The following is a 24,382-nucleotide window of genomic DNA, read 5'->3' as shown; positions in this document are numbered from 1 at the left end:
TTTGTGGGTCTGACTTTGTCACCTTGAACGAGCAATAGGTTGCATTTGGTTGTCTAATAAGAGATTAGATTGAGTTTATGGATAGGTGACGTTGACTTAAATAGTATTTATTTTCATGTTGGCCTTGCACTTGGTATGAGTTTAAATTTGATTTCATTAATCAGGAATATTGGTGGATTTGGCAACAAAATTCAAGGTTTCAATGTCATTCGGCATGTAAATCCTGGGTCAAATTAAATAAACAAAAAAAAAAGGGCATGTAAATAATGGGACCAGATAATCTGTGAGAAATTGTTGGCTAATGACTTGGTATATAAGAAAGTCAAACGATGAATTTTCTGCTGCGAAAACTACGATATACTAAATAGCAATCCACGCACGAGGTGTTCGTAATTAATAATAATTCCCATGAATACATTGCATGATTGCATCAGCTAAAAAGGTCATTCAACGGTTTAACTAAAAAGAAAATAAGTTCGTTTTCTTTGCTATCAAGGTTTAGATTCGAGTTTTGTTACCGATAATTTTTTTTAGTGGGTAATTTGTAAAAATTAAAAAAGAGGCATGATCCTCTCTGTAAATTCTCAAAGAGGCCTTAGTATGCCGTGATACTGGGATAGAGTAGCCTCCCATTCCCCTAAACTTTTCTTCATAAAAAGCAAAAGAAAATACATCTCTCTTCTCTCTCTCTCTCTCTCTTAAAACAAAAAGAAGACTATTATGCAACGCAAGCAAAGAGGAATTTGATACTTATTCTCTTTCAAGTTTTGGCCACAATAGTCGTTAAAAAAGTGTAATCCTCTTTAGTTAATAGAGTTGTTTAAATCTTTTTGAGTTGATTCAGAATTTTCTTTTAATAATAATAGATCATACGCACACGATAAGTTAGAAAATACGATGAAGTTGATATGATAATATGTTGTAAAAATTATGTAGAAAATGACATGCTAGAATCAAGGTGGTATGTACGTTAAAAATGGGGTAATGTAATTGTCATGCTTTTCTAATTTCTAACCCACGCCATGTGTTAGAAATATGATGGAGATCATAAACTTGGAAATGAATCAAAATATCACTATCATGGACTAATTCTTGCTGCAATTTGAGTAGAGGATGATGAATATGCAATTTGGACTAATTACTATCGATAGAATCAGTGAAATAGGAGCTTGGGGTTATGAAATTTCGATAGATGTGGTCAGAAAATGTGGGGGGGAGTTGTTCTTGTTGACCTTAGCAGTTAATGGGTATGAAAAACTGAGATTGGTAGTGAGCAACTGTCAACCAAACACACCTAATGGAAGATGAAAACGAATAAATAATAATAATCAAAGCAAAGAACATATTTAAGGTGATCACAAGTTAACCCCACAAATGACCTCAATGAGAATGACTGCCTTAGATTAATGTCATGATTAATATTTGAATTTAAGTTAGTTTAAGAAATTAAGTACAGCAATAATATCATATTAGACTGTTCCCATTGGTCTGATGTTGCCCCTGTGGGTAAGTGTCTGTATATATTTTCTGTCACATCATTCAATTTCTTCAACTCATGAGTCATGATTTTTAGGATTTTAGAAATTATATACTGATAGAAACAGGGGTTTTGGAGGTACTCCACTGGCTAGCTGTCGTAGCTTTGGACATTAATTAGGATGCAGTCGTGAAAATCCTCTTGGAGAGATGCACATCCACGAGTTATATATCACGTGATCACGCTTATATATTGTATAATAATTTCTGTTTATTTTGTTAAAACAAGTTTTAAGTCTAAACTCGAGCCATGAAATTATGAGAGGAACATGATTTTAGTTTACTTTTTAAAAAAAAACAAAAAACAATATTGTGTTTTACGTATAATTAGCTAAAAATTAACACAATAAAACGTAAATAAAAAGTGTACGAACTTGAGAATAAATATATAAACATTACTGATCGAGAATAATAGACGTGTTCAAAGACTATTTACTAATCATTTTTCTTGTTAAGATGGGAGTTACGTACATAAGTGAAAAACATCTGTATAAAATACTGTAAGATATGAGATAAACAATATGTAGTTTGAAAATATAATATACACGTACGTAACATCACGGATACTTACCCCTTAATATAATCTGAAAATGTGGATTATACCAACAACAACTAGGCCACTCTTATTTATCCAAATTCGGTGGTGTGGAGGTCACGACGGGGTACTTAATATGATAGAAACAAATGCAACCAACACAGAATAAAACAATGCCAACTTGTTTTTTTTGATGCGGCAATGCCAACTTCTTGTTGCATATATTTATGAGACACATGGGCATGGGGTTGCTTTAGTAAATTCATATGAAGGTGATCAAATGATATTATAGCAGAATGTTTTTGTGACGATGATACCGAAGATCAATGCAATGCTTCAAAAGCAGATGCACAATGGAAATATTTTTACTCACCATCACTTTAATTCAAGATATGTCTTTATAAAATTATAATTATGTTTATGAACACGTGTCAAGTATCGAGAATAATGATGATAATATACCATGAATTAAAGTGATGAACAAAAATACTCTCGACTCAAAATACGTAAAATAAGCATTTTTTTTAAAAGAATTTAAGCGAAAGAGAAGCACATGAAAGGAAGCAAAAGGTTAATTAAGATCTTATTACTAGTAAGTGTGTGAGGTGACTGGTGAGGGGCCGAACAGTGTTTGCAATGATGATGTTGTTGAAATGAGCAAATCTTGGATCGCCACCCTTCATCATCATCACTTTATTAACTAAAGCTAGGTGGGAAATTAATTTTCAGCTAAATGGTCAAGTGAGCTCAGACAAAGTTCGAAAAAGAGAGGCTTCAAATTAGTGCTTGTCCCAGCCCAGTCTACAACTGCAAAGTTTCCAGAGGAAAATTTTCGAAGACCACCTTTTTTTCCTAAGAATTATTGATATTGCTTCATAAATTTTCTCTTTTTATATCAATTAAGATTCGAACTTTAGATCTCTTCTAACATAATACATGTAGTTTACAGATAATTTCACATATTCATGTCCTAAAGTCCTGGTACTAATCGTCGGGATTTTATCGAGACTCAAGAAAAAAATAGTTACTTATGCAAGAGTTGAATGTTTGCACAAAATTTAATATATTTGATACACATATATTCCAGACTTACCCTCATAAGGCCTTTAACCTAATGACAGAGTTGAGTATGTAACATAGAATTTCCTTGTTATTCACAAAAAAATAAAAATTACAACCATATGAACCCATTAATTTATTTATTATAATGAAACACATATCCGTGGGTCGAGTTGAAGCATTGAACTACACTGGAGTAGTGTAAAATTAGCAAGTATTTTTGCAGCAAATTATATTTTAAACCAAATAAGATTTTCTTATTAATCGTGGGCTCTCCCAAAATATAATAAATGCAAATCCGTAATGTCTCCGTACGGTGTGGTGTGGTGGGTATTATATATGGTGTGTAGGAGTGGAGCACAAATAAAGTGTCACTTCCTCAATAATTATAAGCATCAAAGCAGATCATGCATAATATTGTATATAATATATTGAATATTGGTTATATATTACTTTTTATTGAGGAATTTTTTAAATAATTTTATTTGAAGGACATCGTTTAGGGTATTCTACAAATTATTTTTTCAATGATCTAAATTATTTATTTTTCACATCTTCATTCAGAGATCATCTTTGCAAAAAATTACGCAAATTAAAAATTATTAAGACATCTAATTGAGACCAACAAAATCAATGAACAGGGTGTTTTAAGAAAGTACTTAAATTTCAATAATGTAATTGAGTGGTCAAATGATATTAGATTCAAGTGTTGAATGAATATCCACCAAATAGACTGTTTGAATTAGTGAAATACAATATAGAGTGAGCCTTATAATACAAAGGTATTCCTCAAATAAATTTTATTTGAAATATCCTTTAATGAAAACGCTATATATATATATATATATATATATATATATATATATATATACCATTGACTCTGCTCACATTTAACTTGGAGGCAAAGATACATAGATTATTGTGGCTTGAGGTTGAAGCAAGCAAGCAAGCATAAGCATTGATGTCGTGTTGGTCTCTTCGCTTGGCCAGGGAAGGGGTCCATGGGGTATGTGAGAAGCACATGTGGGGGCATGTGATGTTGTTCTCTTCACGTTCCCATAATCTCATTCCATATCCAGCTCTAAAAACAAACCTAGAACTAGAAGAGGGCCAATACTTACTCGGCTTCAATTCAAACAAACAAATTCGCAAACTTTCAGAAGCTGCTAGGGTTTGAGAAAGACAAGAAGGCTTTTTGTTGTTGGGAACTAACTGGTGTTGGTTTTTGTTTGGGCTCTTGGCCATTTGTGTGGCAATAAATGGGCTTGGCCAAGTGTAACTGGGAGAAATGGGCCATGTATTTTTATTGGACTTTCCAAAAACTACTAGGTCTAGATCTCTCCAAAATCCTTTGATTTTTTGTGCTTTGCTTACCATTGTGTTACTAACCGCCTTCCAAAAAACAAAAATTACTAATGCGAGAGAGCTTTGACAATCCTTTTTATCGTTAGAAATAAGATCCATCTCATTCTTCTATATCAGGCACGTAACATCGCCTATTACAAGCTATCATTTATGAAGAGAATCTAAACATACTTTCAATTCAAACTATCCAAAGCTCTAGTTGCTTTCCTGGCCAAAGGATCAAAAGCTCTATATAAATGGTTGAGTTTGTTTCATTTTTTTTAAAATACATTGGATTTGCAAGAGAACGAAGGAGAAAGAGAAAGAGAAAATAATAATAAAATATTTTAGATTAATCAAAATAAAGAACATTGTTGGAGGAAACACCTTTTAAGTGGTTTGTTATAATAGCTTTCTAGTTATTTTAGCTAGAATTTGGAGACTCTTCTAGAGGCGCTCTTACAATTGTGGAGACAAAAAGCCTACGTTTCGGGGCACCGTGAAATAGTATTTGGAAGTCAGCCTTTTCTTTGGCCCTGGGATGATTGGATTGGAGTTTCAGCAGATGTGCCTGTTGGCCTTTTTGCATCCTTTTCTCAGTCAAATTGCTCAACCTTCAGAAAAGATGAGTGGAGAGTAGGTTTATATCAACTTCATGACCTTGCCGCATCATACAATCTTGACAGAGCGAGCGGTCTATATCGCCAGAAAGAGACTTAAAGTCCACGTCAAATTTTTGGCAGAAATCAAAGCTCAAGTGGTGGAGGAGGCTCTTCATTATGCTGAAATAAAAACCCTTTTGTTTTGTTCCACAATGGCATACGCTGTCAGAAAAGTTCCCCCTTCTCATTACTAGAATTAGCAGGTCAACCTGTACAATTAAAATTACGGGTTAATTTTAGTTCAATCGGTCGTGACATGTCTAATAAATAAGTGAATTGAGGGTCAATATGCCAACTCATGAAATGACCTAGTTGACATGTTTATTATTTAATTTTTTATTTTTATTATTAATAATAAATATGTGGGATGCATATATTGACATATTCTATTCCATTCCACCGTGCACCCAAAAGAAAACTCTTAGCCTAAGTCAATCTTGTCATTCTAATTCTCTCTTTTTTTTTCATCTCCTCTTAATAATTTGAAATATATTACTTATTAATAACTTGTTTAACACAACCCGTGTTGAACATTCTTAACATATTTATTATTCAGATACGACATAAACCCGACACGACACGATCCATTATCAACCTTTTTTAATTGCTTGGGCTTCTTTCCAGCTCATTTCAAGCTTCCCAATAACCGACTTTCATAGGCAAAGAAAAAAAGCTAGGTAGTAAACTCAAGCATCTTAAGTTGAGATTAAGAAAAAAGAAAATACAATTTTAATAAACTTGAAATTTAATCATGCCATTGTGGACTATTTCTAAGTTCTAATTTATTATGTGCCTTTGACCAGAAAAAAAAAAAACCTAAACTAACGAAAAAAAAAAGGGTCTCCCCTAAACATTAAATAAATAAAAAACTGTTCCCTAAGTATATGCAAAAAATTTATAATTTTTATAAATAAATAAAAAAGAGAAAAGAGGAAAGCTAAAGGCAATTGCACAACTCATCCATCCATCCATATACCATGCACATGTGGAACACATGCATTTGGTCATCTCATACATCAAATTTCCCATTGACATTTGATCTCAACGAACACAAAATTTGAATATGGTCAACTCTGAAAATCGAAGCAAATATTCAAGCACACTTTCAGGTGGGAAAATGAAAAGTATACACACACAAAAATGAAGAAAATCACATAAACTTTAGGAATCTATTTTATTTTTGTATAATTAAAATTAAAAAATAATAATAATAAACTTAGGAGCCAGGACCCAATATGGAATATGAATTAATTATAGGATATTTTAATTCGAGAGAATAGAAGTCAACAACATGAGGCATCATGTTTCAAATCCTGGTCAAAGGTCAAAGCGAAAGCGAAGGTTTGACTTTTGATTAAATCCTGTGGCTATACCTCTAAACCACATATCCCAGCTGAATTCATCTGGGCCACACATCATTATCCAACTTGATACATTGGTGACGTGGCATTCTAATAGAATTAGAGCTAGCTAGATTGTTCCTAATTAATCACGTGTGGGTTATCCTCACAGGTAAGAAATGGGAACGCACTCTCTGCTCCCTAATTTTGTCTGCGGCTTTTCTCACCACCTTTGCATTTCCCATGTGATTCATAAATTCTCAATGCTAACAAAATGGAAATTGGAAACGGCCTGTGAATTTTTCACATATTATTATTATTTTATAATTTATTATGTGGAATTTGGAAAAGACCAAATGCTCCAATAAGTATATGCCGACTGAAGAGCAGTTTGGAAGCACATGAAAATGGGTCAGATTATCTGAGACCATGGACGACTTGTTTGAGTGAAGGAATGAATCCAAGTTGGGAAGGAGCAAATAAAAGTGGGTTTTAACTTTTAATGTGAACGGATATTTTTTCCTGCAGGCTCTTACTGTCATCCATGGCTGGGAGATATAAGGTCCAATATGAGTGGATACATTTGCCCAACACAAGTGGTAGAAGAAAAAGCCAAGGTTGCTTTAGGGTTAGGGTTTGGGATACACCGATTTGATGTACATGTAACAATATTGTGATTGGCTTATTTGATTCGATATCCAATAATCCAACCAACCAGATATGGTTCTAGTTATGAATGATCCGTTGGATTATCGGATCGGATGGAGTTGAAAATTTTCATTACCAGATCCGATCGGATATAGGGTGATTTGATCCATCTCCGACCAATTTACAAGTATTTACATCAATCTAGTTTATCCTTTAATTTGTCATTGATTTAGCTTTCTTGGTGACTACCCCTTAGGGTTTGGCTGCCGCTAAAATGATTCTACGAATCATCTTAACTAATGATATATCTTATAACTTATTCTTAATTAAAAGCATTATGATCTTTAAATCAATGATGCACATATGTAAATTGGTTCGATAATACAGATAAATTTTTCTATAGTGCCAGATGTAGGTTTTAGCTTATCAATCTTTGCTTCCAATTCCTCTATAACCATTTAAATGTCGGTGATGCAAAAAGGCAAATCATTAAGGCCAAAATGAAAGTGAGATCAGATTAGATTTGATTTCGCGAATAAAGCCAAAACAAAGGTATCTGCTTTTCTTCCAAAAATATATGATTGCAAAATTTTCAAGAATAAGACTACTATGATTTTGTCAGATATGATTGTGGCCTTTTTCCCCTCAGGTTCATTGTATGTCTTACCCAACATTCGTTATCATAGGTAATTTGATTATTGAATATGATTTCATTTATAAATCATGGTTAATGCACTTTTCATATGAATATTTGCATTTTTCGGTCATATACACGGCTTTAAACATCGTCTTTGTAAAAAATCAATCACATCAAAAATTACCTTGTTCGACTATTACTAGCCTCTTGGTCTGTGTTTTCATATTCTTCTTCTTTTTTAATGAATGCTAGTGTTTAGAACTCTAGAGTTAGGTGAAATGTGCATTGCGTGTGTTTATTTTAATTTTCAGGTTTAGTCGATTTAAGTAAAGAATATTTGTTGAGTTTTTAAATATTTAACCAACGAACTCATGTTTCTATTGAAAACTGAATAATTACACAACTGGTAAAGTGATTAAATAATTTTCAATTTAATTGAAATTTTTTTTCTTCATAAATAATCTTTGAAAGATGGCCTCGGAAATAAACACTTTTGATGAAAGTAGTTAATATATGAGATATTTAGTCATATACTTATTCTTACACTAATGATATAGATAAATCCTACACTATTTAATTTCTATAAACAAACCAAACAAAAAAAATCCAAAAAATGACAGATAGTCCTATTGAATTTAATTTTGATTATTAAATTACTTTGATGCCCTATTAAGTATTTTAAGTTTTTTTATATAAAGTTTTGAAGTTGAGTTTATTTTAAGAAATCAATAATAATTTTGTAATTTATAAAAAGTTAAAAACCTATTTATTATATTGTAAATAGACTTCTAGTGTGTTTTCCTTACTAGTGAATTTCCCTTAATACATTTGTAAGAAAAGAGACAAAGGGGTACGCGAGATAAAAGAGAACCTAGAAGACTTCCCTTTTGGTCTTTATGACAAGGAAAGAAGTGGGTGCCACGTCAGGTCAAAGAGTCAAAGGTAAAGAATAAAGAAACTTATAAATTCCTCGTGGTAGCGCGTATGCTTCATTATTGTCCCTGCTGGCGTGGGCTCTTTTCGACCTCCTTTGTTTGACACTTCATTAATTAATTATTTAATAATTTAAGTTTTAATTAAAATCATCACGCTTTATGTCACGTGATCGTCATCGGTCAAACACAGTTGAATTCATGTCGTTGATTGGAATTTTACAGTTGCACATGTGCCAACAACTTGGATGTTAAGAAATAGCGTACTAATCGACGGTTGAGATTAAGTAACTTCTAAATCGGATGCTCACTACTTGATAATAGAAGCTGGGTAAACTCGCTTTCACCGTCACAGTATCTCCATAAGAAGAGCCCCAAAATCAATAGTACTTTAATCTAATAAATGTTTCAAATGAAATTTAGAATTTTCGTTAATACTAATTAGGTAGGTGGTTGCAATTTCGGCAGTGTTGTCCCTGTCTCTATGACGGTGGGAGTTGATTTTTTTATTTTGGGTAAGCCTTCTACCAAACTTTAGTTATGCATGAACTCTATTTGAGTTTTATGCTTGTTTGTGGTCTATCTTCAGGTATTTATGACAAATTGTCTTTTGATCTTATATGACTTTGAGTGGAGATATACCGTATGAGTTTGATGTTGGTATTAAATCCCTCTATATTAATTGTAACCTTTTGTGAATGCATTGTAGCTATTGTATTTATATTGCCTTTGTGGTGTGATTTATAAATATAGTATCTCTTTGATTTGTACAAAAATAAAAAATTAGAGTTCATAAACTCGTTTATGTTGACTTGACAAACACTCGGTTATAAAATGTGAATTTTGAGTTAATAGAGAGTTTAAAACAACAAAAGTTCGTATATATTAAGAGAGGAAAGTCAAGAAGTTTGACAAAGTATTTCGAAGTCAAACTCAGGTCCACTTATTCAAGCTCAAAGATTGGTTCCAAGTTCCAACTCATGGTCCAAGCTAGAAGAAATAATAATAATAATTTAAATTTAATTAGACATGTTTTAACTCTTACGATCCTAATTAAATCTTAAACTTTCCTTCTCACACTAGAAGACGATGTGACAGAAGGCCAGCCTAAGTCCAAGAAAAATAAAAATAAATAAATTTTGTACAACAGTGTCTCACTTCCTGATTACAAGCGCGTAAAGGTATCTCCACCATGACTTTCAACAAACCCAAAAGCCAAACCCAAAAATCTAAAGCGAAGGAGAAAGAGAAGAGAAAGATAACTCAAAAACCCAAGCGAAGGAGAAAAACAAAGAGAAAGAGCAAGGAATGTTCTGTGTTGTTCGAATACTGGAGCTTGTGGTCGGCGCAACAGGTCTCCCTATAACTTAAAATATAAAAATATAAACCCTCTCAGTCTGATCATATCCAAACGTGCAAAGTTGCATTTTTACTGTTACTTCCTTGCAAAACCCTCTTTCTTTCTCTTTCCTATATATGCCTTCCAAGCCTAGCCTGCCTTTCTTCTTTCGAAAACTCAGCAAATTCAGAGCTGCCACAACTTGAAAAGACAGAGTCTTGGACCCAACCGGAGCTTACCCACAACCAGAACTTGAAGTCCAAGCCAAAGACCAAAGATACCCAGAAGAAAGAAAGAGAAGAAAAAGGTATTTATTCATATAAATTAGTTGTTCATATCATATATATATATATATATGTTGGTGTGTGTTTGAATTGATTGGTTTTGCAGCATGATTTGTTTGGTAGCTGAGAAAGTTGAGGTGAAAGGAAAGTTGAGTGGAAACTGAATTCTTATGAGCTTTTGTGTTGTTTGTGTATTTGGGGTTTTGGGAAATGGAAAAATCAGAGCGGGTAGCTGGTATTGGGCTTGACTGAGTGAGGAAAATCTTGGGTTTTTTGTGTTTTCATCTGTTTTCTATCTCCTTCTCAGAAAGCAAAAACAGAGCGTGAGTGACTTTGGACCGTTTTGTGATTCGAAGTATTGGTTTTGCACAATCAGTTCAACTGGGTAAGGTTTAAGGTTTTGGTTCCAAATGGAAAAAAAAAACCTTCTAATTTATCCACTCGGAAGTTAATTCTTTGGTTTCTTTTTCATCTTTCTAATTCATTTGTGTGGATTACCATATAAATTGTCTAGATTCACATACTTTTGTCATTTCTGGAACTGTGTTCTCCATTTTAATGCCATACTGTTTTCTTGTTTGCTTTTTGTTGCTTTCTTTTGTACTGGGGGTCATACTGTTCTTATATTTGATCGATTTATGAGGTTGATTCAGTGTCTGGCCCTAGGGTTCAATCTCAATCTATTGATACCTATCCTTTATCTATCCGTTATCTCTTTCCAAAGAAAAAAAATAAAAAAGAAGAAAAAATTCCACTGTAGGTAAACTAACCAATCCATAGAAGGACTAGTGGTGCTTTTGGAAAACAAGAGGCCTTTCCCTGCTTCTTTGAGGGATTTTTTGTCAAGGGGTAGGTGGTCATGTTGCCATGTGTTTTGAAAAAGTGTCGGGAATTAGGAAAGCCGGGAATTCTTAGTGCCATAAAAGACATTCCAGGTATGATTTTTGGCGTAATAATAATCACTTAAAGAGTTAAAAATGTATCTCTGTTTTGTATGTTTATTTACTTGAGAAAACATTTAGACAAGAGAGTTTGTGATTTGGTGATAATTTCTGCTTCACAAGGTTTGGGTATATGAAAGTTTTCCCCTCAGAATCTCTTGTTAATGGGATTTTTTCTGTGTCAATATTGCAGGTTGATTTTGTTATCTTGCAAGTTCAGAACTTTGATTCCTATTAGAAGATTGCAAAGCTTCCAACAGTTGTTTCTGGGAAAAGCAGCGAGGCTGATCCTATTATAGTTGATAATTATACCATCAGATTTCTTGTCGCATGGAATAGCTGATGCCAATCTCATAGCATGGACTCGCACCAACATTTTGGATTTGGTGTGGCTGGTGCAGGATTTTCATATACAGCTCCACATTCCACTGTTCCATCTTTACCTACAAGGTTACTGGGGTCACTGAAATTTGATATAGGGAATTCACCAAATTCACCCTTTTCTACTCACTTTGATTCTGATACCCTTACTACACTGAGTGACGGTCGGGAGCAGCACAGCTCCACGGAGAATCTCTTAGGAGCTAGCCCTTCCTGTAACTCTTCATTTGAAACAAACAGTTACATTCATCAATTAAGCTTCAGTCCTTCTGTGGATTGTCGTCGAGACAGTCTGCAGCTCTATTCTGGCAGGACTTCTGTATTACAGGATGCAAATTCTAGCCAGAATATAAAACACGCTTTGCAGGAATTGGAGAGTACTTTAATGGGGCCTGACAATGAAGAAGAAGAAGTCACCACACCGAACACTTCTTTTGGAGAAAGTAGCAAGCGGCAGACACAGAGGTCCACTTCATGGATCCAGGAGCACCAGGGTTCACCTGTAGTTCAACGTCAGATATCTTTTGTCTCTAGGCAAAGGCAGTTGTGTGAATTTCAGATTGAGAAACGTCCCAAAGTAATAGATGAAGGGTCTCTCAAGGGTTTACCAGCAGGTAATCTGAAGGAATTGCTGATTGCATGTGCTGGAGCTCTCTCTGACAACAACATTGATAGTTTTGATAAGTTGATTGAAAAGGCTAGAGGGGCTGTGTCTATCAGTGGAGAACCAATCCAGCGACTTGGAGCTTACTTGGTAGAAGGGCTGGTAGCAAGGAAGGAGGCATCGGGTGCCAATATTTACCGTGCCCTGAGGTGTAGAGAGCCTGAAAGCGATGACTTGCTCTCATACATGCAGATTCTGTATGAGATCTGCCCCTATTTAAAGTTTGGTTACATGGCAGCCAACGGGGCCATCGCTGAAGCCTGCAGAAATGAGGACCGCATCCACATTATAGACTTCCAGATTGCTCAGGGAACCCAGTGGGTGACTCTCCTTCAAGCACTTGCAGCAAGACCCGGTGGGGCACCCCATGTACGGATTACAGGTATTGATGATCCTCTTTCTCAATACGCCCGTGGTGATGGATTGGAGGCAGTTGGGAGACGGCTGAAAGCTATCTCTGAGAAATTTAACATCCCAGTTGAATTTCATGGAGTGCCAGTTTTTGCACCTGATGTCACACAGGACATGCTTGATGTCAGGCCTGGAGAGGCTCTTGCTGTGAACTTTCCCCTGCAGCTTCATCACACACCAGATGAGAGTGTTGATGAGAACAATCCGAGGGATGGGCTGTTGAGAATGGTAAAGTCACTATCTCCAAAAGTGACCACTTTGGTGGAGCAAGAGTCAAACACAAACACAACCCCTTTCTTCAATAGGTTTGTGGAAACTCTAGAATACTACTTGGCAATGTTTGAGTCCATTGACGTGACCCTGCCGAGGAACAACAAGGAGAGGATCAACGTGGAGCAGCATTGTCTGGCAAGAGATATGGTGAACGTCATTGCTTGCGAGGGAAAGGAAAGGGTGGAACGCCATGAGCTCTTTGGCAAGTGGAAGTCCAGGTTGACAATGGCAGGGTTTCAGCAATACCCATTGAGCTCATATGTCAACTCTGTCATAAGGAGTCTGCTGAGGTGTTATTCAGAGCATTACACGCTGGTGGAGAGGGACGGGGCTATGCTGTTGGGATGGAAGGACAGGAACTTGATATCAGCTTCTGCCTGGCATTGAGTATATAAAATAAAGATACAGAGGTAGCAGTAGAAATAACCACTTCGGTTCTTTTTTTTCCCTTTCCTTGATAGATTCATGGTGGGAACACACATCCCTTTGCTTTAGTTCACTGATGAGCGCTATGGTATCAGCCATTTTATATTTTCAATGACGTTGTTTTGGTTATTGTTAATTCTTAGAAAGGCTGACATTTTGTAAGCTGATAGAGAAAAGGATCCCATACCACCAAGCTTGTTACGGCTGTTCTTTATACATATTCTGTTTATCTGTTCTTTTGTTTCTTTGTCAGAGTTGTATATATGTGTCCTTGTGATGCGGGGCTTTTTGTTTCTGTTCTTCTTGTCACAATGAATTTTTATTTTATTTTTTGTTTCTTTGTCCGAGTTGTATATATGTGTACTTGTGATCCATTTTTAACTTCCATAGCTCATGATAATTGATGAAAACTCATTCCACAATCAGAGCCTCAGCCCATTTCTTGTCGAGTCCTCATACTCTGGTAAGCCCGTGAGGTCCATGATCTCTGTCCCTGTCGGGAAATTGTGGCGGTTATCTATTGCAGCCGTGTTGAAACAAAATAGGGTGTAATTGTTATATTCGAAAATTCACTCGATAATAAGAGTCTAAATCATAAGGTCCTGATGAACTAATGTTTGTGTTGAATTCTGTCCAACAAATGGAAGACTCAAACTCTCTTTATAACTCACAAATGATATGGAAACAATTAGATGATATGGAAACAAGTTTAACATACAAATGATATGTGTGTGTGAGTTTAGACCATCGCTTGTACTAAAAATAAAACAAAAAAGTTTAACATACACAACCTATTGTTGATGAAAAATTAGAATCCATTAAAAGGTCATGTATTAAAAGAAGTACCATTTCTATAAAAAAAGAATAATTTAATCTTTTCAGTTAAATTTTCCAAACATTATAGTAGTTTTCTCTATCACATACGTAAGTCAAAAGAAATGGATAATTTGAATATCTTTATTAAGTAAAGCCCAAACATATCTTAGAAATCAACAATACACACTCATTATTTGAATTTTGAAACATGGACTTATCAAACCCAGTAAGGCCCTCCCATAAGAAGCAAAGCAAGCTCTAGTTCTTTCTTCTTTCTCATACGTACAATCCAGACTCCTATCATGGTGGTGCCGGATCAATGAAATAAGAAGCAACACTATCTTTCATGACTTTTCCAACATGTGTGAGGCCATCATCTTTTTTGTAGATGAGATCCGCCACTCTTGTTAAATTAAGAACACGTACAAGGATAGGCATTGGCACAGAGGTTGGTCTGAGGAACTCCTCGTTGATATCTTTCCACGAATCCACAATCTGTTTGTTGAAGGCATCAATTATTTCCTGCTCATCTGACACCTCATATTGCTTCCTGTAACAATCAATGGCAGAAGCAACATGCCCTCTCTCTTTCTCAAACTGCAAAAATATAATCCAAAATTTGTGAATTGTAATTCTAAACTCTACCGTGGTTTTGGTCGGAGAAACAAAGCGGTTTTGGATTTGAGAATTGTCCTATGACCAATTTTGTAGTAGTGTCAGAAGCAGGGTAAAAATATATGGTGTGAGCAAATATTTTTGACAATAAAGAAATATAGAAAAATTAATAAAATTTGACGGAACGACCAAAGTGGACGCATTACTGAATGCGTGTGAGGACTGTAAAATTTAAGAATTGAATTCAGAGACTAATTAAAGTGAGAATCATGTAATAGTGAACTACAATAGCTACTTTTTGTACCTTGCTCGAAACAATGTCATCCATGAGCCTACCAATGATATTGGAAGCTCTAAGAATTTTAGGGTCATTCAACAACCACTCAAAGGACTCCTTGGTTACAATGTCTCCCATGCCAAGTAAAGACATAGTTGTAAGTGTGGTGTGCCCAGCAGATGCTGTAGCAACACGCATATATTCCTCCATGCTGGGGATGCATCCTTCGTGGAACCATTTGGCCTCATCAAAGTAAGCTTTGGCATTAGTTTTCCACTGCATATGTGGGACATAAATATTATATAAATTAATTAAAATAGTGAAAATTAATAAGCGGTGTGTTTCTTTAATTAATTAACATACAGCTTCTTTTGCATAGTGAGCTCGGTATGCTCTTCCTTCCTTCACCATCTCCTCCTCAATTTCATTGAAAACATTCAAAAGTGCATGGAAGAATATTTGCATGTAGTCTCGCAGTCCATCCATGCAATTGGCATGCCATCTGTAAATTGCATACACCATATTCATCTGAAGCATATTAACAAAACAATTTTTTTTTAAATAAATAATTTCAAACCTTTGATGAATTGCTTCGGTAAAGATCTCAAGTTCTTCAAATGTACCGAATGCGTCATAGATATCATCCATTACACAAAGCAGGGCAATAATTTTTGTGAGAAATTTTCTTCCAAAAAGGTATTGGGGCTCAAAATAGACCCCCAAAACCCAGCAGTATAACTCCACAATTCTGTTTCTTGCAAAAGGCAGCTTCCTTCCAAAGTCTAGTTGTTTCCACCACCTAATTGACGGCATTAATTAGTGAGTTACTAACTTAATTACAGTTGGTGCTCGTAATTAATCTCACATAATTAAAAGATAACCTACCTAATAATCTCACTGAGCTCCTGTTTGTGCAAAGACTGAACAAGATTGAAATCTGACTTGGCAAGTTTTAATAGAGCTTCATTATGTGAAGCTTCATCTTGGTAGATGGACATGAACTGACGGGCACATAACCTCTCGAGACTCTTTCGGAGCGGTCTCTCTAGGGCTTGAGCTATTTGTTCTGCCAGTTCATAGCTTACATGGGTTGTTGCTGACTCCAGATGTTTTGTGGTGAAAACAATAGCCTCTTCTAGTATATCTTCTCCATGCACCCTCAGATGCGTTGCTTCATAAAAGCTTAGCATTCCTGGCACATCAGCGATTAAGCTTTCCTTGAAGCCTCCATTTTTACTATCTTTGAACTTGTTGAATATTCCTGCTCGATTGCAGCAAATGGACACATAACACATAAATATTAAGAAATAATTTTGGCCAAACTCAATCTCGTTACATTAATTTCTCTAATAACTTACTGCATGAAACATAATGTCCATGTTGTCTTAGTAGCCGAAAACCAAGGGAAACATCGTATAGGTCACCATCACCATCATCATCATGGAAATGATTTGCAGCATATATATGTTCCAGTGCTTCTTCTATTTCCTTTTCAAAGCGGTACGCCACGCCGAGCCGCTGGATTGCATCAATTAGCTTCATCTGATTCGAAAAATCATCTCCACTGGTTGTGAACACTTCCCTCCTCACTACTAGTTTCAGTTCATCAACTTCTTCTTGCTTATGGGCATAATTTATCTGTACGTTAAATGAGCAAAATACATGTCAAATTTCTTTTGGAACCAAAAAAAAAAAACATGCATTTAGTTATTGAAACAATATGTCGGATATATAAATTACAATGTCTTCAGAATCATAATTGATAAACTGATCCCCCCAAATGCTCGGTTGGTAGTTTGCTGTCCGTCGAACAATTTGATCAGGCTTAGGATTTTTTGATTGAGATGCTGAACCAGCTTCTTTCGACATGATTTGTACTGGTGTAAAAGAATTTCGGATATTTTGCTTTGCAAGTATGGAAAGATTGCTTATGTACTATTTATAGGGAAGGGATCGTATGTTTAAGGTTGTCCGTTATCTCTTATCCGCGGGCCCGGCCAATTAGGAAGATACGGTCTTTATGTGCGCTTGCTCTTGTGGGACATCTTTTGTAATCTCAAGTGACACTCGACCGATCATTTGTTGGAAACAATCAGAATGTTGTATAATACAATAGAATATATTGTTAGAAAATTATAATATTTATATTTAATTTTTTAATAATTAATATAAAAATTAAATTGTAGAACCCATGACTTTAAGTACATAACTTTTATGAATTGGTATGTACCATTGGAACATGTTCTTAATCGAGGAAAACTAAAATATTATTTATTTTGTTTGTGAATAAAATAATAATACTTTATGTGAAAAGTTGCATTATTTCATAGAAATTGAAACATTACACTTCTTGAATTAAGTTGCACTATTTCGTGAAAAGTTGAATTATTTCATAGAAATTTAAATATTGCACTTCTTGGCTTAAGTTGCATTGTTTCATAATAATTGAAACATTGTACTTCTTGGTTTATGGTTGCAACATGAAAAGACACATTTGTTGATATTTTTTAGTCACATCTTTTCTGAACAGAGGCCTTGTTGCCTATAAATAGAGAAGGTCCTACAACATTTCATTCATCCAATTTTCATCCAACAATAGTAGTTTTTAGAGCATTCATAGCATTATATTTTCAGAAATATAGTGAGTTAGTAAGAGATAATTCATACACAAGTTTGAGTTTGCTTTTCTTGGGGACTATAGTGCTACTTCAAGAAGAAGTCGATCGTTGTATCCTGAGAGCCGTTTGCCAAGAAAATCCTAAAAGCACCTGTGAGAAGGCAATTTCGTCTTAAAGATATAGAACTAAGTTCTAGACTCGATCATCTATAAAGTATTCTTAACATTTTCCTTGTCGTTATTTTATTGTATTTATTTCAAATTTATAGTGAAGTTTTATTTTCGAAATTCCGTAAATATATCAATTATCTTTATATTTTACCAATATATATATATATATATAAGGCTTTTAAATGAATCAGTATATAACAACATAAAATACAGATACAAGAATTTGTATTAAACAAAAATACTAACTTGCAGAGATGATAGAGGCTATTAGATTTGCTATTTCCTTAGACAGTATTTCGCCCCCACCCCTGTGCTTGTGGTTCTGCAGATGACCAGTGGTGGATCCAGGAATTTCCCTTGTAGGGGTCAACGTCTAAAAGGTAAAAAAATTCTATATAAGTGTACCACTTTTGTATTTTATGTCAAATTTTCAATATAAGAAAGTACTATATGTATTTCTCTCCTTGTATATTACAGATTATGTACGGTATGTTTTCTTGTTGATGATAGTGACGATATTGATGATAGCGACTTTCGTTTATAATTCTTTTAGCTGCTTTGATAGAGGGCTTGTTTCCAGAAAATATATTACCAAGCAAAATATTTGTAAATTGTAATAGGTCCTTCGACTCGTGGGAATTCGACTCGTGGGAAAATGTTCGACAAAACAAATGATTTGGCCTAGGATAAACACAACTTGATTTTATAGATTAATTCAGGAATTTTTTTTTTCCCTCTTTAGCTTTTTCTATTAAACTCATCGAACTCCAGGGTTCGATTCTAAGAGGTCAACATATACAAGTCAGGTAAGGTTTACTTAAATTGTTTGCAAAGCAGATAAGAAATTATGGATCCACCATAAAAGCCATACTTAATGGTTGTGCTACAGTGTCATGGCCACCATGGATGATGCATATGAAACAATGGAGAGGACAGAACCAAGCAGAAAAATGATGATCTTGGCTTCTTTGCAAGCTGATGCTAAAAGATATAATTTGCATGAACGTCACCTGGCTCAGCAGAAAAATGATCCAAATCTGCAGGGTCGAAGCACTGGTGAGGCTGTTGATAGTGACACAAAGGATCAATCTCAGCCTCCAACCACAAACAATAACAACAACGAGGCTAAGCATGATGACAACAATGATGCGAACGAGAGTTATGGTAAATTCGGACATGGTTCTTCTGAAAGTGATTCTCACCATTATTTTGTTGATGATCAATTTCACCCCCATTAATTAGAACCGATCCAAGCCTTGAACTTGTAAAAGGAAGCTTCAAGCCTTCAGCAATCAAGGTTGTGTAATAGGTAAAATATATGTTTGGCTTGTAATTTAATAATAAAGTGGAACTCATTAACATGTCGCCATATTATATCCAAAAGATATCTAAGGCACATGTGTTTGATTTCACCATATAGTATTCTTAGACAGACAACAATCAGTTTGCTTATATATACGTGTGTGTGTTTGCAATTGATTGTACTTTCTTCTATCGAGCTGCTGTGCTGCCTGTGGGGCTTTTTATTTTTTATATTTTTTTATAAATAAAAAACCTGAGTCAAAACGACCTCATTTTGGCCAGGTTTATAAAAAAAAAAAAAAAAAAACTTAAGTGGAACGAGAAGCGATGGGCGCTGCATAGCAAGCTTCTTGCTTGCTCTTGCCTATGGCTGCTCCCTCTTTGGGGCATTTCATCAAACACCTTCTAGGCATTTGTAGGGGTCAAGTTCTTGGCTCCTATGGTGGACTCCGGGCTTGCGGGGGTCAATTGACCCCCCTTGCCCCTATGTGGATCCGCCATTGCAGATGACTGTCCACTAGGATACAACTATCAAAATCAAAATTCTACCACTTGAATTTTGGTATCTAGCGAACTACATTATGGCTACTTAAATTAGCCTAAGACACCCCTTAGACATATCTGTTTAAACAAAGAACATATATGTCTGAACTTTGAATTTCAAACTAACTGAAATTATCTGAAATTCAAAAACTTAGATATATAAAAATATATATTTAATTTAAATAAAGCCAACAAGTCCAAAGCCCACTTCAGAAAGGATCTAGATCCTTTGCTATGATTTGTTTGACTTTTGTTCTCCACATGCTACCTCTGACCTCATTAAAATTTAATCTAAGGGACTTAAAAGTTGACACATTATCTTAAAATTAAAAAAACTCATTTACTCCTAATTAAAAAAGAAAAAAAATTCTCTAATCCAACTAACGGGAAAGTTAGCGTTCCTAGTCTTTTTTAATCTTCTCCTTCTTCCTGCATCACGTTCTGTCTTTCTTCTCTTATTTTTTCCTCTTCTTTCCCCAAAAATCTTACCTCTCACTGAGATTTCTTTTCCCCAAAACCTCTGTAATCATAATCCCTCCTCTTTCCCATATCAAAAGAAAAAAATATTCCGTATTCATTGTTTGATGATGGTGGTTGCAGACATAGGAAGAAAGAAAAAAAAGTGATGATCAGAAGCAGTGATATAAATAAGAATAAGAAAGTGGTAGATGAATTTGTTTATAAATTAATCAAAAGCAAAATTGATTGATTGATTTAATGAAAATTATCATTTCAACATAATTCATTAAGGGGGTGTATTTAATTGAGATTTTAATAGATTGTTTTGAAGCTTAAAAGTCCAGTGGTATCCAATTAGGATTTTTAAGTAATTATAAAAATCTGGTGGTATTCAATTAATATTTTTAAATAATCAATTCAAGTCTTGTGGTATTCAATTAGGACTTTTAAAAGATAAGAAAAAGTAAGGTGGTATTCAAAAACTTACTGAGTTTGAGGTATTTTGTTAAATGGTGTATTATGTGAGACTTTTGAGTGGGTGATATAAATACCAAACCCCCAAAAAAATTCCACCCTCCTATGCCTGATTCTCACGTTTTTTGTTTTTGGGGAAGATGAACAAATGAAGATAAACAAGGTACTCATGGCTTTACAAAGCCTTGGTTTAACCAGACTTGATCCTTCTGTATTTAGTGGATAGACTCACATAGCTGTCTTTGTTTTCTTTGCTTTCTCTAGTCTATCTTGTTTTCTTTTTCTCCCGCCATACTTTTGGCTTCATGTCTATACTGTTTGTTTGCTTTCATCTTATAGAATCTCTTTACCCAATAAAAAAAGAGAGACTCAGATGGCTACCTTCAGATATTTAAACAATAATTTCATATACGTTACTTTCAATAGTTGTTCATATTATGCAATATGCGTGCATTTTTCTCAATAGATTTTCAGCTCGTTTATTTCCTTTGATTTATTTGTCTTTCTTTAGTCAATTTGTGGAATCAATTTGAGTGACAACTGTTCTGTACTAGTATCATGTCATAGCTGGAGCATTTTGACTTGTTTTCAGCTGTCCAGTTTCTTATTTGAATTGATTCAATTAACTTGTCTGTTGTAATATTTATAAATTCAATTAATTCAAGATTTTTCCTTGTTGTAGCTTGTTCCTATGTCAATTCTCAGTTCCAGACCTAGTTCTATATCCAAAACTTAATAGCTGTATGGTTTTAGTTTAATGACAATTATGTTTGAATTTTGGGACCGCTATGGTTTTAGCTCTAGAACAAGATGATTTGAAGAAAGCCATACATGACAGATAGTAATGATAACTTGAGCTAAGATTGGTGTAACTTCAACTTTCTGCTTCTTTCTGCTTCTTTAAAGGCTTGGCATCCTTTAACTAATGGATGAAAGATGGCTTACCTGAATCCAATCCACACTTTGGTGAAATCTACTTTGGAGAATACAAGAAAGTCCTACATGAATTAAATCATAAGTAAAATCTTGTAATTACAATCTATTAAAATCATAAGAAAAATCATGTAATTACAAATCATGCTGAAATCTCAATGATTGTAGATTTATCATCATAGATTCATCTACTCTAAATTGAAGACTTTTCCAAGTCAAGCTTTTGGTTGCATCTACTCTAAATTGAAGATTCTTGATCAACATCAGTCAATTTAATAGCGACTTTGATAACAACTTAACTTCTTTTTTGGGTTGACCGTGAACTTGAAGAATTAACAAGTCTTTGGATTACAGTTTGCACAAGATAACTTGAGCGAGTGCGACTTTATTTATTTATTTATTTTGTGATCAATATCTAGTGCTATTGAATAACTTGAGCGAGTGTAAAAAGAAGAAAATCGCTTCAGCATCTGTACAATTGACTGACTTGATCAATTTATTTGACTTTTATATGAGGATCTGTACAACTTTTATAGAACGAAAGAGTAAAAAACTCCTATAGTAGTGCCTACAACTATTCTATTTGCCCAATTTCCATATTAAAATGTAGAAAATGAAATCAGCAGGCTTTTGTTTTTTTGTTTTTAAAGTCAAATGGTAGGGATAGTGGCGTAGCCAGAAAATTTTCATTGAAGGAGACCTCATATAGTGAAATATATTTTTCTTTAGGGTGACAAATGAAACTAATTTTTTACTCCATTATTGTACATATTATATTAACTATCTACTCATCATGGATCCTAGGGAAAATGAAAATGAAATGTAATTTATTAAAAATACACACTAAGAAAATTTGAACGGTAATTTATCACTACAAAATTTATAGTCGAAGTACGACAATATAAGAGATTTCAAATGGTAGCAATGATAGTGAGAAAAGGAAAATTAGAAAAATACAAAGAAAGAAATACGTGGGCAATTCAAATTTTGGTTAGAAAGGTATGATTATATTAATAATACAATAGCCTAAAATAAAATTTGAGAAGGGGCACATGCCCACCCTGGGCCTTTAGCTCCCTCCGCCACTAGGTAGAGAGATTGCATTCATAAATTACGCCATCACGAGAGAAATACAAATACAATAGCCACAATGGCCACTACAACTACCCAGAAATGTATTACAAATAACACAAAAGGATCCATCGGCAACATCAAACTCATACACACATAGGACAAAAGACAGTCTGTCACAAACAAATGTTTGGAAAAACCAAGTATAGCATCCACAACCACTGGTGGATGCAGGAATTTTTTAGCGGGGGTGCAATTTTGAAGGGCTAAAAGCTTTATAAAAAAAGATTGACAACCTAATATTCTTATATAAAAAATTGAACTACCCAAATTATTCGAAAGAGGATTTAGACATTTTCTCTTAAAGTAACATTCCATAACTGTATAAGTAAAACACATAAGGGGTTTTAGGTCTATGACTAATTGACTATAGTTTATATATATATATATCAATTAAAATGGAAATTAATATCAAATCATCAATTAATTTAATGAAAATCAATATCAATTAATCTAATGAAAATCAATATCAATTAATCTAATGAAAATCAATATCAAATTATCAATTAAATAAACAAAGCATAATTGATCATACCTCGAGTTGTGCGTCACGTAGCCTCTTCCTTCTCGAGTTTGCTATTGAATACTAATCATAAGAGCCAAATCTGAAAGGAAAAAAAAAAAACAGATTACACAAAAAGGAAAGAAAACAAGGAAACGAATTGGCTTCGGTCAAGAAGATAAAAAAAGTGTGCTCAAGAAGAAGAAAAACACAGCATTCTTGTTTAAATAAGAACGAAAACCTCATACCCAAAAAATAATAAAAGAAAGAAAACCAAGCCCACGAAATGTAGCAGGCCTTTTTTATTTAGCAAGGCTACCAGTGATTCTGTGATTGCCAAAAATTGCTATAATTCTGTGATTGCCAAAAATTGCTTAAAACAAGTTATTTGACTTTATTTACTTGAGATTCTTTCGTAGTTGGACCCTATTTTAATTTAAATTAAAATATTATGTTTTCATCATCTTTGACTTGGAGAGAACTTTTTATTAATACCAAATTGGTTTCCATGATCAATATTGTTTCTTCTATAAACAATTGGTTATAGTGAAAGTCACAGAGTTGACGAAATCAATTAGGATTCTAAGAGTATCAAAACTAATCAATGGCAAGATATTGATTCGTGGCTTTTTGCACTTCTCTTGCAAAGGGGAGAATGAGTTATGTATAAAACATTGTGTGCATCTTTTTTGGAAATCACAGCTTTCCGATATTTTGTTTGAGCATCTAAAATTCCTAAGAAAAGCTGCTGGGCATATATTTGAGATAAATCATCAAGTGTTCCATGTTTACTTAGTGATTTATCAAACACTTTAATCATTCGTATTGCATTGTTCGGTGACTCATATGGTTGAGGGCACCAAGACCGTGGTGGCAGTTTTCCTCAGGCAAGCTTGAAGCAATCATGACTACTATTGCGTTCAACATAAGGAGTGTCAAAGATCATCCCGTGATAGAAGTTGAGTTACGAAGAAGTCAGTATACATTATCTAGAATGTGTCTAGGATAAGTGTGTGAGTACTTCTTGTAATTATCGTTTTATAGTGGATTTGTGTTGGACTGAGAAGTCCCGTGGATTTTCCCTAAAGATTGGGTTTTACTAATTTTCTGTGTGTTCCTTTATTTTATGT

The 24,382-nt window shown here is 34.4% G+C and overlaps 2 protein-coding genes across 3 annotated transcripts; one reads left to right on the top strand and one right to left on the bottom strand.

Annotated features, from left to right (window-relative positions):
- Positions 9,855–13,750, top strand: LOC18779966 (scarecrow-like protein 21). Of its 2 annotated transcripts, none has more exons than XM_007214609.2 (2): positions 9,855–10,339; positions 11,451–13,750. In XM_007214609.2, the coding sequence occupies exon 2, from the start codon at positions 11,616–11,618 to the stop codon at positions 13,371–13,373; it is 1,758 nt and encodes a 585-aa protein (XP_007214671.1). In that variant the 5' UTR covers positions 9,855–10,339; positions 11,451–11,615; the 3' UTR covers positions 13,374–13,750. The 2 variants fall into 2 exon arrangements, with proteins under 2 accessions (XP_007214671.1, XP_020417510.1); XM_020561921.1 differs by lacking the exon at positions 9,855–10,339 and adding an exon at positions 10,350–10,701.
- Positions 14,368–17,017, bottom strand: LOC18779209 ((-)-alpha-pinene synthase). Its single transcript, XM_020562543.1, has 7 exons — positions 16,861–17,017; positions 16,479–16,758; positions 16,006–16,381; positions 15,698–15,919; positions 15,484–15,622; positions 15,148–15,396; positions 14,368–14,825 (listed from the first exon to the last, which is right to left on the bottom strand). Exons 1-7 carry the CDS (start codon positions 16,987–16,989, stop codon positions 14,529–14,531), a joined length of 1,692 nt encoding a protein of 563 aa, XP_020418132.1. The 5' UTR covers positions 16,990–17,017; the 3' UTR covers positions 14,368–14,528.

The sequence above is a fragment of the Prunus persica genome, chromosome G4, assembly GCF_000346465.2.
Source record: "Prunus persica cultivar Lovell chromosome G4, Prunus_persica_NCBIv2, whole genome shotgun sequence".
Lineage (NCBI taxonomy): Eukaryota > Viridiplantae > Streptophyta > Magnoliopsida > Rosales > Rosaceae > Prunus > Prunus persica.
Note: the sequence above shows the minus strand (reverse complement) of the source record. Positions and strands in the feature narration are given on the sequence as shown.